At 48.5% G+C, this 15,391-nt stretch overlaps 1 protein-coding gene across 1 annotated transcript in view; it reads left to right on the plus strand.

Annotated features, from left to right (window-relative positions):
- The first annotated feature begins 5,921 nt into the window (after nucleotides 1-5,921).
- Nucleotides 5,922-15,391, plus strand: part of LOC112247734 (PDZ and LIM domain protein 7-like) — a 121,283-nt gene continuing 111,813 nt past the window's right edge. The window contains exons 1-2 of the mRNA XM_042326155.1: nucleotides 5,922-6,076; nucleotides 10,831-10,929. Of these exons, the coding sequence (XP_042182089.1) occupies nucleotides 6,047-6,076; nucleotides 10,831-10,929 (129 nt within the window). The 5' untranslated portion in view covers nucleotides 5,922-6,046. The remainder of the gene's footprint in view (nucleotides 6,077-10,830; nucleotides 10,930-15,391) is intronic.

Genomic DNA, 15,391 nt, shown 5'->3' on the forward strand with positions numbered 1-15,391 from the left:
CTGCATCAACCAGCTCCGTGTGAGGGATGGTCAGTACTGCAGCAACCAGCTCTGTGTGAGGGATGGTCAGTACTGCAGTAGCTAGCTCCATGTGAGGGATGGTCAGTACTGCAGTAGCTAGCTCTGTGTGAGGGATGGTCAGTACTGCAGCAACCAGCTCCATGTGAGGGATGGTCAGTACTGCAGCAACCAGCTCTGTGTGAGGGATGGTCACTACTGCAGTAGCTAGCTCCATGTGAGGGATGGTCAGTACTGCAGTAGCTAGCTCTGTGTGAGGGATGGTTATCTGCTTCAGAGGTGCAACTCTTGGCCTTCATCTTACGACAAGAGATGCATGAACATTACCCCTTTGATTCATCAGTCTCACCTAGCTCACTGTTCCGTAACCTAGCTCACTGTCCCGTAACCTAGCTCACTGTCCCGTAACCTAGCTCACTGTCCCGTAACCTAGCTCACTGTCCCGTAACCTAGCTCACTGTCCCGTAACCTAGCTCACTGTTCCGTAACCTAGCTCACTGTTCCGTAACCTAGCTCACTGTTCCGTAACCTAGCTCACTGTCCGTAACCTAGCTCACTGTCCCGTAACCTAGCTCACTGTCCCGTAACCTAGCTCACTGTCTCGTAACCTAGCTCACTGTCCCGTAACCTAGCTCACTGTCCCGTAACCAGCTCACTGTCCCGTAACCTAGCTCACTGTTCCGTAACCCAGCTCACTGTTCCGTAACCCAGCTCACTGTTCCGTAACCTAGCTCACTGTTCCGTAACCTAGCTCACTGTTCCGTAACCTAGCTCACTGTCCCGTAACCTAGCTCACTGCTCATCTGAGAACTGGTGTAGTTGAGCTTGAGTGAGTGGGCCAAAGACAGCTTAATAATGGCTTAATATACCTTTCAATCATAAAGTTTACTTTTTTATTTTGAAGATCCCTAATCCATTTCATCCACTTTTCAGAGAATCAGCTGGAAATATACTTATCCCAGCCACAGATTCTGGTAACGCAGCTCCTGGTAAAGCAGCTCCTGGTAAAGCAGCTCCTGGTAAAGCAGCTCCTGGTAAAGCAGCTCCTGGTAAAGCAGCTCCTGGTAAAGCAGCTCCTGGTAAAGCAGCTCCTGGTAAAGCAGCTCCTGGTAACGCAGCTGTTTGGCAGGCAGGGTAAAGGGAGCGAGGAAGCCCAGGGGATCGTGGGTAGAACTCGCCGTGGGTAGAACTCGCCGTGGGTAGAACTCGCCGTGGGTAGAACTCACCGTGGGTAGAACTCGCCGTGGGTAGAACTCCTCTACCTGTGTGGGGTTGGTCCTATTATGGTGACACTAACGGTAAACAGGTGTCATTATGGTAACATTAACGGTAAACAGGTGTCGCTCTCCACCCACCATTGTAACTCCCAATGCTCTTTCAATGGGAGGTTTGTCTCTGTCCAAATTCAACAGTTTCACCTCTTTAGCTCTGTCAGCTTCTGAGATGGAGGCTAGTACAGTTTGACTATTGCTCCCCCACTTGGAGAGATGAAATCCTCCTTCATGACAAGTAGCTGTGACATCCTTGGTAAGTTGCACGGCTTCCTCTTCAACGTACACTGATTTTTTTTGTTTTGTTTTTAAGGCAGTCGTCAACATCAAATGTTTTGTTTTCCCTATTGTGTCAACCGCCTACGGATGCCAACATTCCTCCTGTAGTCATTTAAAAAAAAAAATGCATAGCTCACACAGCTGGGTGACGAGGCAGCTCCAAACAGATGTAGAATCACATGTTACTCAAACAGGTGAGAGGTTAGTGTCACCTCCAGGCCACCAGAGGAACCTCAGGATGTCAACATCACCGTGTGATACCTTTCTACCTGGTGAAGCATGGCTTGTACGTCGTACATCATTGCTACGGGCTCGTGGTGGTATCGTGTGAGCACACCTACGAGACTGTTAGTCAGATCTGGGGACTTTGGAGAAGCTCTGAGTTCGGTGTTGTGCCCTTGTATGTAGCAGCACAGTCAACAACAAAATAACAACAACTCTGATTTGGGTGATGTACTCCGTGACTCTTCTGACACTCTCTCAGCGTTCCCCTTGTCAAGGACATCAGACAGGAAACCTTTTGTAGTCCTTACGGGAAGTGTACGTTTCTCTTGAACTTGCACTTCAAGTTTAGGATGCGCTGTTCGGCAACATCACGGTTGTCGGGTAAGGGGACTTCGTCCTTCCTGAAAGGTAACCTCGGCGACAGCTGAAGCTGGATGACTCTTGTGTTCTGGGCAGACAGTCAGTCAGTGCTTTAAGTATATAGCCAATGTGCGTACGAGGTTTCAAACATTCGTGGCCAATAGGATCTCTTGTTATCAGAGAGCACACGTCCGTATCACAGTGGAGGTATGTGGAGCCTAGGCAACGGTAACCTCAGGCTGTAATGACCCTCCTGGGAACTTGACAGAATCATTCAGTATCTTCATAAACCCCCCCTTTTTTTTTTTAGTTTTCCATTTGACATTTCCTTTTTTTTTCTCACCTCGTAGGACTTCTCATTTTAAATCTGTGTTGTATTGACATATCGACATCTCTTCCTGATTTTTGAAACTGAGATTCTGTTAGCTGGTAACAGTAGGACAGAGATTCTATGGTCCATTTTTGGGGAACATCACTTCTGCATTCATTTCAGGAATCTTTACAGTACTCCGGTAAGACCACTTGGACAGGTCTTTCTCTGGGGGGAGATGTTCTGTACTCTCTGGCATGTTGTTCTGAGTGTAAACTAACTCTCTCTGCAGTAGATGGAAACTCGTGGAGATTGGAATTACTTCAAGAAAGTGAGAAGATGGCGGAAACTGAGGTTTTGTTTGAAATTGCTAGTGAGTCGGGTGAAGCAAATAGCACAGGAAGTGAGAATGAGTGGGTTACTGTGGTGACGAAAAAGGGATACAAGAGAAGAACAGTTGTGGTGGAAACTAGGAAACCCCTAGCCTCGGTTTTAGTCGGAGTGAAGGTGTTGGACCAATGCTACCTGGGAAATCTGTTTAACGTCTTCAGGAAAATCTGGAATTGTATTTATTTGTTTTACTTGACCCTTTCTTTTACCAGTTAAGTTGACTGACGTGTCTAGTGTGTGCAGAATGGAAGAGTATTGTGTGCCAGATGAAGGGAAATGCTGCAACTGTGGAGGTGAACATGCGTCTGAATTCTTGGAGTTTCCTGTTAGGGTTGAAGGAGAATGAGATGTCAAGGGTAAGGAGTGTCCTGTTAGGGTTAAATGAGATGGCAAGGGTAAGGAGTGTCCTGTTAGGGTTGAATGAGATGGTAAGGAGTGTCTTGTTAGGGTTGAAGGAGAATGAGATGGTAAGGAGTGTCCTGTTAGGGTTGAAGGAGAATGAGATGGTAAGGAGTGTCCTATTAGGGTTGAAGGAGAATGAGGTGGTAAGGAGTGTGGAGCCTGTCTCCTGTCTGGAGGAAGTGAGAAGAACGAGAGGCGGGGAAGAAACAATGGTAGTGGAGCCTGTCTCCTGTCTGGAGGAAGTGAGAAGAAACAATGGTAGTGGAGCCTGTCTCCTGTCTGGAGGAAGTGAGAAGAAACAATGGTAGTGAAGCCTGTCTCCTGTCTGGAGGAAGTGAGAAGAAACAATGGTAGTGGAGCCTATCTCCTGTCTGGAGGAAGTGAGAAGAAACAATGGTAGTGGAGCCTGTCTCCTGTCTGGAGGAAGTGAGAAGAAACAATGGTAGTGGAGCCTGTCTCCTGTCTGGAGGAAGTGAGAAGAAACAATGGTAGTGGAGCCTGTCTCCTGTCTGGAGGAAGTGAGAAGAAACAATGGTAGTGGAGCCTGTCTCCTGTCTGGAGGAAGTGAGAAGAAACAATGGTAGTGGAGCCTGTCTCCTGTCTGGAGGAAGTGAGAAGAAACAATGGTAGTGGAGCCTGTCTCCTGTCTGGAGGAAGTGAGAAGAAACAATGGTAGTGGAGCCTGTCTCCTGTCCTGGAGGAAGTGAGAAGAAACAATGGTAGTGGAGCCTGTCTCCTGTCTGGAGGAAGTGAGAAGAAACAATGGTAGTGGAGCCTGTCTCCTGTCTGGAGGAAGTGAGAAGAAACAATGGTAGTGGAGCCTGTCTCCTGTCTGGAGGAAGTGAGAAGAAACAATGGTAGTGGAGCCACCACGACCAGTGAAGGTTTCTCATCAACTGAGGGATGGTGAAATGCTGCATGTTAAACAGGTGGATTTTGTATTATTTATTGCAGTGGTCATCAACCACAAGCAGAGAAGAAAGAAATCTGGAATCATTGTGAATGCCGCTGAGCGATTTTTGTTGTTTTTCGTGATTTCACAGCCAAGGCCGGGCAAGAAATCCTGTCTGTGAATGTACCGCCATCACAGGCCCCTGAGCCTGTGGGTGAATATAGCCACATCACAGGCCCCTGAGCCTGTGGGTGAATATAGCCACATCACAGGCCCCTGAGCCTGTGGGTGAATATAGCCACATCACAGGCCCCTGAGCCTGTGGGTGAATATAGCCACATTACAGGCCCCTGAGCCTGTGGGTGAATATAGCCACATCACAGGCCCCTGAGCCTGTGGGTGAATATAGCCACATCACAGGCCCCTGAGCCTGTGGGTGAATATAGCCACATCACAGGCCCCTGAGCCTGTGGGTGAATATAGCCACATCACAGGCCCCTGAGCCTGTGGGTGAATATAGCCACATTACAGGCCCCTGAGCCTGTGGGTGAATATAGCCACATTACAGGCCCCTGAGCCTGTGGGTGAATATAGCCACATCACAGGCCCCTGAGCCTGTGGGTGAATATAGCCACATCACAGGCCCCTGAGCCTGTGGGTGAATATAGCCACATCACAGGCCCCTGAGCCTGTGGGTGAATATAGCCACATTACAGGCCCCTGAGTGAGCCTGTGGGTGAATATAGCCACATTACAGGCCCCTGAGCCTGTGGGTGAATATAGCCCCATCACAGGCCCCTGAGCCTGTGGGTGAATATAGCCACATCACAGGCCCCTGAGCCTGTGGGTGAATATAGCCACATCACAGGCCCCTGAGCCTATGGGTGAATATAGCCACATCACAGGCCCCTGAGCCTGTGGGTGAATATAGCCACATCACAGGCCCCTGAGCCTGTGGGTGAATATAGCCACATCACAGGCCCCTGAGCCTGTGGGTGAATATAGCCACATCACAGGCCCCTGAGCCTGTGGGTGAATATAGCCACATTACAGGCCCCTGAGCCTGTGGGTGAATATAGCCACATCACAGGCCCCTGAGCCTATGGGTGAATATAGCCACATCACAGGCCCCTGAGCCTGTGGGTGAATATAGCCACATCACAGGCCCCTGAGCCTGTGGGTGAATATAGCCACATTACAGGCCCCTGAGTGAGCCTGTGGGTGAATATAGCCACATTACAGGCCCCTGAGCCTGTGGGTGAATATAGCCCCATCACAGGCCCCTGAGCCTGTGGGTGAATATAGCCACATCACAGGCCCCTGAGCCCGTGGGTGAATATAGCCACATCACAGGCCCCTGAGCCTGTGGGTGAATATAGCCACATCACAGGCCCCTGAGCCTATGGGTGAATATAGCCACATCACAGGCCCCTGAGCCTGTGGGTGAATATAGCCACATCACAGGCCCCTGAGCCTGTGGGTGAATATAGCCCCATTACAGGCCCCTGAGCCAGTGTAGGGATGTAGCCCCATCACAGCCCCCTGAGCCAGTGTAGGGATGTAGCCCCATCACAGCCCCCTGAGCCAGTGTAGGGATGTAGCCCCATCACAGCCCCCTTGCCTAGTTAAATAAAGATTACATTTTAAAAATGAAAATACACGTGTTTTTGTTTTTTGTTTTCCTATTCCACACCCCGTCCAGATGGTGGCGATAACGCACCATTAACATTGGATGCCAACCGCCGTTAAACCATCGAAGAAGAAGGAGAGCATGAACGTTGGTTGCTGCTTGAGAAAAAGAGATCCACAGTGTTCCTGACGTCCAGGTTGAGGAAGTCTGAAGTTTAGGTGTTTGAGTCACACATTTCTTTCAGATCTGGTCTACCGTAGGTCGACACGATGTCCGGCGGTCCCCATAATGATAAGGAGGTAGGATAATGGTGGGATAATGGAGAAAGCGTATTTTAACTTATAAACTCAACTATGGATCCATGGAAGTATGTTGAAGCCAAGTCTATAAAATATACTCTTGTCTGACGCTAGACTGTAAAACGTTACAATGATAATACAGTATGATATTGAAGTTGCTGTTTTAGTGGAATAAAACTTTCCCGGCGGCGACATAATTTAGCGGTTCTAGACCTCGATGTGGATCGAGTCTTGATCCCGCAGCCTTTTCTCTTCATCACCTTCCCTAATATTAATGACCAAAACCTGGTCTTGTTCCAAAGTTGTGTAACAGTTTTCCTTCGTTTTTACAAGAGTCTGTCTGTATTGTATGGTGTTGTATCCTATCCATGTTAGTAGTGTGCGTAAGAGCCGTAATATTACGGATGGAACTTTAAAAAAAAAATATTTGAGTAGCACCAGTTGATTGATAATGGAAACACAACTCAACATTAGTGTTCCTAATGTTTGGTGTACTCGGTGTATATTCTAGTGAATGCTGGTCTTTAACAAAAATGTATCACAATGAAGATACACCCATTTTTGTCCTCCAGAACAGCCTCAATTTTTGTCGGGTCATGGACTCAACAAGGTGTTGAAAGCGTTCCACAGGGATGCTGGTCCATGTTGACTACAATGCCTCCCACAGTTGTGTGAAGTTTGCAGGTCGTCCTTTGGGTGGTGGACCATTCTTGATACACACAGGAAACTGTTAAGCGTTTAAAAAAAAAAAACCCAGCAGCGTTGCAGTTCTTACAACAAACCGGTGTGCCTTGCACCTACTACCATACCCCATTCAAAGGCACTTAAATATGTTGTCTTGCCCGTTCAAACTCTGTATTGAACAAATACACAATCCATGTCTACATTTTCTCAAGGCTTTAAATTTTTATTTAATTTAATCTGTCTCCTCCCCCTTCATCTACACTGATTTTGAAGTGGATTTAAAAAGTGACATCAATAAGAGATCATAGCTTTCAGCTGGTCGGTCTGTGTCAATATTTTGTGCAAATTGAAGCTTTGTTTTAATTCTATTTAACTCTTAACTTTTCATTTTGATTTACGGGTTTAGGCTACATAAATATTAATTTGGTGTATTGTAGGATATTAACAAGTCGTATTTAGCTAAAGAGGATATTGTAGGATATTAACAAGTCGTATTGTAGGATATTAATTAACAAGTCGTATTGTAGGATATTAACTAACAAGTCGTATTGTAGGATATTAACTAACAAGTCGTATTGTAGGATATTAACTAACAAGTCGTATTGTAGGATATTAATTAACAAGTCGTATTGTAGGATATTAACTAACAAGTCGTATTGTAGGATATTAACTAACAAGTCGTATTGTAGGATATTAACTAACAAGTCGTATTGTAGGATATTAACCAGTCGTATTGTAGGATCTATTTACAGGACCTCTTGCTGGCTGTTCTTATGGACTTTCATTAAAGTGTGTCTCTGGTCATGGATGAAATACTGGTGAGGCCTAGTGACATGATTCTTTAATTGTTACCATCCCTTTTTAAGTTTTGTTGGTGTGACTTTTCACACGTTACAGATTTAACACCTATTTAGATATGTAGGATATATGAACACACTACCAGGAGCTAGTTCAGAAGGTGGCAGGGTAGCCTAGTGGTTAGAGCGTTGGACTAGTAACCGGAAGGTTGCAAGTTCAAACCCTTGAGCTGACAAGGTACAAATCTGTCGTTCTGCCCCTGAACAGGCAGTTAACCCACTGTTCCTAGGCCATCATTAAAAATAAGAATGTGTTCTTAAATGACTTGCCTAGTTAAATAAAGGTAAAATAAACAGAGTGCAGACAGCATTTAGTAATAGCAGAAGCTTGTTGTGTTGACTTGTTTTAAGGGATAGCCTAGACATGATCATTTTTTTGGATTTACTTTTCAACGTAAATCAAAGTAACTTTTTTCACTACATAGAGGAAAGGTCCAATCAGATTTAAGGCCTTTGATGTCCTATATTCTAATTGGTGGTTTGGTTGAGGTTATAATGTACTGCGCTGTACTGCATGCCCTCTGGAAGGAATGTGTTCCTCAGTGGTCTTCACTTCTCTTCCTCTGCCATTCCTCCCATTCTAAATATCTTTTGGCTTTTTTTTTGTGAGAAACCGTGTGCCAGAAAATATGCGTAGTTGATGGTCCCTCGCTGACTCTCTTTTACCCTCTCGCTCACTCTCTTACCCGCTCTCTCCTGCTCCTTCTCGCCGTTGCTGCCCCCCTCTCTGTGACTCATGTGGGTGTAGGGCTGAAATAATTTGGTGTAGTTTTACATTCCTTATATAGCTCTCTGAGGAGGAGAGGGGTGTGGTGGAGGGGGAGGAGAGGGCTAGCCTGGCCGCCAAGCTGTGTCACCAGGAGAGGGGAGGGCTTGCTCTGCCAACAGGGAGGGAGAGAGTCAGCCCGTCCTGTTTAACTATTGTAGCTTTCTGCCACCTTTTGGGTTGCCAGGAGGGCCTTAAGACAAGGTATGTTTGCATTGTAGGGTGAGTTGTCATGGTGGGGTTTTGGATACCTTGGAGGAGTGAGCGTTAGGGTAAGAGGGGAGGGCTGAGGTCAGCAGTAGGCGTGTAACTCATGTGGCGAGAGCAGCAAGTGGCCTAAGGTGTCAGGTTGTCCTTGGTTCTTAAAATGACACGGGTTATGTGTTGTGCTGGCTGTGAGCGAAGGGAATACGCCGGATCAATGTCATTAAATCTGTATTACTTTGTCAGATACGTTTTAATGCATTCAGCAAGGGCAGTTATATGATTACTATGGAGCTGGAGGATATTTGTTTGGGGACAGACTGGCTTTTGGATAGTATGTGGAACGAGTGGACAAGCCTAAAAACATTCTCTCTGAGTGTCCCTCTGTTTGTTTCCTGGATATTGTGTCATGACTTGTACTAGGCCTACATTATTTGTCTGTCTGTCGCAAAATGTTTTGCTACGTTGTGCACTAATGAATACAACCCAGATTATCAGCCACCTCTGGTCTGAATGACAGAGAGCCACAGTGTTCAGGGAACAGCAGAGAGCCACAGTGTTCAGGGAACAGCAGAGAGCCACAGTGTTCAGGGAACAGCAGAGAGCCACAGTGTTCAGGGAACAGCAGAGAGCCACAGTGTTCAGGGAACAGCAGAGAGCCACAGTGTTCAGGGAACAGCAGAGAGCCACAGTGTGAACACTTATTTTAACTTAATATAATACATCAATAAAATCAATTTAGCCTCAAGTAAATAATGAAACGTGTTCAATTTGGTTTAAATAATGCAAAAACAAAGTGTTGGAGAAGAAAGTAAAAGTGCAATATGTGCCATGTAAGAAAGCTAACGTTTCAGTTCCATGCTCAGAACATGAGAACATATGAAAGCTGGTGGTTCCTTTTAACATGAGTCTTCAATATTCCCAGGTAAGAAGTTTTAGGTTGTAGTTATTATAGGAATTATAGGACTATTTCCCTCTATACCATTTGTATTTCATATACCTTTGACTATTGGATGTTCTTATAGGCACTTTAGTATTGCCAGTGTAACAGTATAGCTTCCGTCCCTCTCCTCGCTCCTCCCTCGGCTCGAACCAGCAACACAACGACAATTGACGCACGCTAACTAGCTAGCCATTTCACTTCGGTTACACCAGCCTCATCTCGGGAGTTGATAGGCTTGAAGTCATAAACAGCGCAATGCTTGACACACAACGAAGAGCTGCTGGCAAAACGCATGAAAGTGCTGTTTGAATGAATGTTTACGCGCCTGCTTCTGCCTACCACCGCTCAGTCAGATACTTAGAAACTTGTATGCTTGTATGCTCAGTCAGATTATATGCAACACAGGACACGCTAGATAATATCTATTAATATCATCAACCATGTGTAGTTAACTAGTGATTATGATTGATTGTTTTTTTATAAGATAAGTTTAATGCTAGCTAGCAACTTACCTTGGCTTACTGCATTCGCGTAACAGGCAGTCCCCTTGTGGAGTGCAACGAGAGAGAGAGAGAGGTCGTTATTGAGTTGGACTAGTTAAGGTTGCATGATTGGATCCCCCGAGCTGACAAGGTGAAAATCTGTCGTTCTGCCCCTGAACAAGGAAGTTAACCCACTGTTCCTAGTCAGTCATTGAAAATAAGAATGTGTTAACTGACTTACCTAGTCAAATAAAGGTGTAAAAGAAAAAAATTATCTGCAAATCAGCGCCCAAAAATACCAATAATTAATCGGCCATTCCGATTAATCGGTCGACCTCTAGCCCTAACTGGGTGACATGAGAAATGTCAGCTGAGAATGTGTTAAATTGATCAGTGTAGAAATTCTAGGGCGCTACATCTTTGAATCATTCCAGCACTAGTCTATCACCTCTGATTCAGCTAATCAGTTAATCAGCATGTGTTCATTGTTTATAGTTGCTGTGTGTGAAACTGCTAGGTGTTCCACCGGAGGGCTTGTTTGGGAAACACTGTCTGTCCTAAATACTACCCTATTCTCTACATAGGACGCTGGTCAAAAGTAGTGGTCTATTAAGGAAATGGGCTGCATGAGGTAGTGTGTATTGATGAGGGAAGAAAAACAATTTTAATCAATTTTAGAATTGGGCTGTAATGGAACAAAATGTGGAAAAAGTCAAGGGGTCTGAATACTTTCCGAATGCACTGTGTATACTATAACCCTTTCGGCCATGATATTACTGTGTGTGTGTATAACCCTGTCTCCTCTCTCTCCTCTATAGGCCATGAATATATACTGTATAACCCTCAACGGCCCGGCACCATGGGGCTTCAGACTTCAGGGGGGGAAGGACTTCAGCATGCCCCTGACTGTGTCCAGGGTAAGCTTGGTGTGTGTGTGTTGTACTGTACCGTATTTTACCAATTTGTCTAAGCAAGTTGCTAAAATAAGTTGTTAGCCGCTAATGCTAATCGCTAGTTAGCTGGCTAGCTAATACTGATACCAGTGCTGGTGTAGGCCTAAATCACTATTTTTGTGCAACAGTATCTTCTAAATCAGAATGGAATAGGTGAAGCATGAAGTCAGAGAACACGTTTAATGTAGCCAAAGATTATAGGGTCCCACTCCCCTGGGGAAACACTGACCAACACTTTGGTTCCTACCCTGTCACAATAACACCTACTACTATTCTAATTCTATGAGCCTCCTGGCTTTTTCATTGGTTGTCATGTCAAACAACACTGTATTCAAAATACCCACTATTACATTCTAACTATACTGTGTAGGGAATAGGATGGCCTTTGGGATGTACACAATGTGTCAGAAGTCTCTGAGTCGCTCCACTTCTCTCTGTCCTCAAAAGGACATGTCTTACTTAGTCTATGAACATCTTGTTGCTGTATTAGGGTCACTGTATCTTAGCTAAATCAATTGTCCGTAGCTAAAACGGTGTGTCTGATTTTTGTTCAATAGCCAGTCGTTTTATGAACTGAGTGACACACAGAACAGGGTTTACACACACACACACACTCTCTCTCAAAGGTCTATGTGTCATCCTGTGGAGGGAACAGCTAAGTCAGCCTGTCAGTACATGCACTCTGTGGTTCTTCCTACCTCTCTTTTACCTGCTCTCCCGCCCTCTCACCTGCCCTCTCTCCCGTCCGACATCCCTCTCTCCCGCTCGCCCTCTCGCCTGCCCTCACTCAGTACCATCTGTTTCCTCTGGATCTGTGACAGGATTGTCTCTACAAACCGCACCAAACGGAGTCCTTTATCTGAGCGTAGGCCTGATCCCATTTTGTCTATTGTCTGGTCGATAAGCTGTTGGTCAACCAAGATTTAATTTTGTTGTCAAGCAGTCACAAATAGATGTGTTTTTCATGGCACACGAAACACCTGTCTCATTACGACTAATCCATTGGGGAGGTCGCGGGGAGGTCGCGGGGAGGTCGCGGTCCATGAAGGAGTGTGGCTGAGATGTCTTTCCATTTTCGTGCGTATTCATTATTTCATAACTTCCTTGTGTCAATTGTTTTTCCCTTTTGATTAGATAGTGTTGATCTGTCAATCTCTCACCAGTAGTATTTACTGTGAATTCCCATCAAGGGAACACTTAAACAACACAATGTAACTCCAAGTCAATCACACTTCTGTGAAATCAAACTGTCCACTTAGGAAGCAACACCGATTGACAATACATTTCAAAGAAGGAGTGGTTCTGAAAAAAAGTATTTAATAAGAATATTTAATTCATTCAGATCTAGGATGTGTTATTTTAGTGTTCCCGTTATGTTTTTGAGCGGTTTATAATGTTGGTTTGTTTCTGCAGTTTGCTTTCAGTTTGTTATTAGGCGTTCTACTGTTGTCTGATTGGACTCGTTGTTTTGCAGAGCTCACAACCTGTGTTACCCTTGTGAGTTTGTTTATTTAATTCCATTTTAAGAGTTTTGTTAGTTTATGAATAGTCTTTTTTTGTTTGGAATGCTCCTGTCGTTGTTGAGTAGGGTCTAGGGTTGGATGGCAGAAGCCTAGTTACTGGGATTTACCATCCGAAACTGTTCCCTTGTCCCGGGATGATAAAATAACAATTATAATAAATTATTTATATGAACAGCCGGGCGTAAAATGGAACTGTTAAATCACGGCCTCTGCATGATGAATCATCAACGCTCAGTGTGGGGGACAGACGGACCGTCTCAGGGTGGGGGACAGACGGACGGACCGTCTCAGGGTGGGGGGGACAGACGGACGGACCGTCTCAGGGGGGGGGGACGGACCGGCTCGGGGGTGGGGGACGGACGGATGGACGGACCGGCTCGGGGTGGGGGTCGGACGGACCGGCTCGGGGTCGGACGGACCGGCTCGGGGTGGGGGACGGACGGACGGACCGGCTGGGGGGGGGTGGGGGACGGACGGACGGAACGGCTCGGGTAGGGGGGACGGACGGACGGACGGAACGGCTCGGGGTGGGGGACGGAGGACCGGCTCGGGGTGGGGGACGGACGGACCGGCTCGGGGGGGGGGGGACGGACGGACGGACGGACGGACGGACCGGGTGGGGGGGACGGACGGACGGACGGACCGGCTCGGGGTGGGGGACGGACGGACGGACGGACCGGCTCGGGTGGGGGACGGACGGACGGACGGACGGACCGGCTGGGGGACGGACGGGACGGGGGGACGGACGGACGGACCGGCTCGGGTGGGGGGGGACGGACGGACGGGGACGGGCTCGGGGTGGGGGACGGACGGACGGACGGGGGTGGGGGACGGCTCGGGACGGACGGACGGACGGACGGACGGGCTCGGGTGGGGGACGGACGGACGGGGGGGACGGACGGCTCGGGGGGGGGACGGTGGGGGACGGACGGACGGACTCTCGGGGTGGGGGGACGGACCGGCTCGGGGACAGGGGGGGACGGACCGGCCGGGGTGGGGGACAGGGGGACGGACCGGCTCGGGGTGGGGTGGGGGACGGGTGGGGGACGGACCGGCTCGGGTGGGGGAGGGACGGACGGACCGGCTCGGGGTGGGGGGACGGACGGACGGACGGACCGGCTCGGGGGGGGGACGGACGGACGGGGGGACGGACGGACGGACGGACCGGCTCGGGGTGGGGGGGACGGACGGACGGACCGGCTCGGGGGGGGGGGGACGGACGGCTCGGGGTGGGGGACGGAGGACGGACCGGCTCGGGTGGGGGGGACGGACGGACGGGACGGACGGACCGGACGGGCTCGGGTGGGGGACGGACGGACGGATCGCTCGGGTGGGGGACGGACGGGACGGACGGACCGGCTCGGGTGGGGGACAGGGGGACGGACGGGGTGGGGACAGGGGGACGGGCTCGGGGTGGGGGGGGACAGGGGGACGGACCGGCTCGGGGTGGGGGGGACGGACGGACGGACCGGCTCGGGGTGGGGGGGGACGGACGGACGGACGGACGGACGGACCGCTCGGGTGGGGGGACGGACGGAAGGACCGCTCTCGGGGTGGGGGGGGGACGGACGGACGGACCGTCTCGGGGTGGGGGGGGGGACGGACGGACGGACCGGCTCGGGGTGGGGGACGGACGGACGGATCGTCTCGGGGGGTGGGGGACGGACGGACCGTCTCTGTTGCTATTACAGCTTGTACATTAGAATGAAGACATAACTGCTTAGAGGTTTGGTGTCTGGATGACTAATGGTTTGTCCCAGTCGTACTCACTCACTCACTCACTCACTCACTCACTCACACACACACACACATCGTTCTAAACCAATAGCAGGGGAACTGTCTATAAAGTCACTAATGGACCTTAAATCAATTACCTGACAAATCTCAAGACAGATACAGCACCTATAATCCTCCTAAAAAATCAGACCTCCTCCAAGCGACCAACTACATGAGCTGTAGGGACACAGCCAATGGTTTGTGGATCCGTAAATATAGTGATTACTTAGCTTTGGGCCCCGTGGAGACACAGAGGTCCAGACATCTGGTTTCTATCTCAGAGCACATTTCACAGTGTTGAAATCAAACTCGTACGGAATCAGGATCACACATCAAGATAAATAAAATATATAATAAATAAAATATATAATTAATAAAATATATAATAACATACACATCAAGATAAATAAAAGGCGTTGAGATTTGCGACTGCTTCCAGAGGTGGAGGTGTTATCATCAGGGGGGGGAGGGTCAGAGCTACAGGTGTTAGCATCGGGGGGGTCAGAGCTACAGGTGTTAGCATCGGGGGTCAGAGCTACAGGTGTTAGCATCGGGGGGGTCAGAGCTAGAGGTGTTATCATCGGGGGGTCAGAGCTAGAGGTGTTATCATCAGGGGGGTGGAGCTAGAGGTGTTATCATCAGGGGTGGTCAGACTAGAGGTGTTATCATCGGGGGGGGTCAGAACTAGAGGTGGTATCATCAGGGTGGGGGGTCAGAGCTAGAGGTGATATCATCAGGGGGGTGGAGCTAGAGGTGATATCATCAGGGGGGTCAGAGCTAGAGGTGATATCATCGGGGGGTCAGAGCTAGAGGTGATATCATCAGGGGGGTCAGAGCTAGAGGTGATGTCATCAGGGGGGTGGAGCTAGAGGTGATATCATCGGGGGGGTCAGAGCTAGAGGTGATATCAGGGGGTCAGAGCTAGAGGTGGTATCATCAGGGGGGTCAGAGCTAGAGGTGTTATCATCAGGGGGAGGGGCAGAGCTAGAGGTGATATCATCGGGGGTTCACTTTTCCTGTGGGTGTGTTCTGTTCACTGCTCGTACACACACACACACACACACACACGGACGGAATCAGGAAATTACACATCAAGATAAATAAAATATATAATAAATAAAATATAT

Source organism: Oncorhynchus tshawytscha, linkage group LG08, assembly GCF_018296145.1.
Source record: "Oncorhynchus tshawytscha isolate Ot180627B linkage group LG08, Otsh_v2.0, whole genome shotgun sequence".
NCBI lineage: Eukaryota > Metazoa > Chordata > Actinopteri > Salmoniformes > Salmonidae > Oncorhynchus > Oncorhynchus tshawytscha.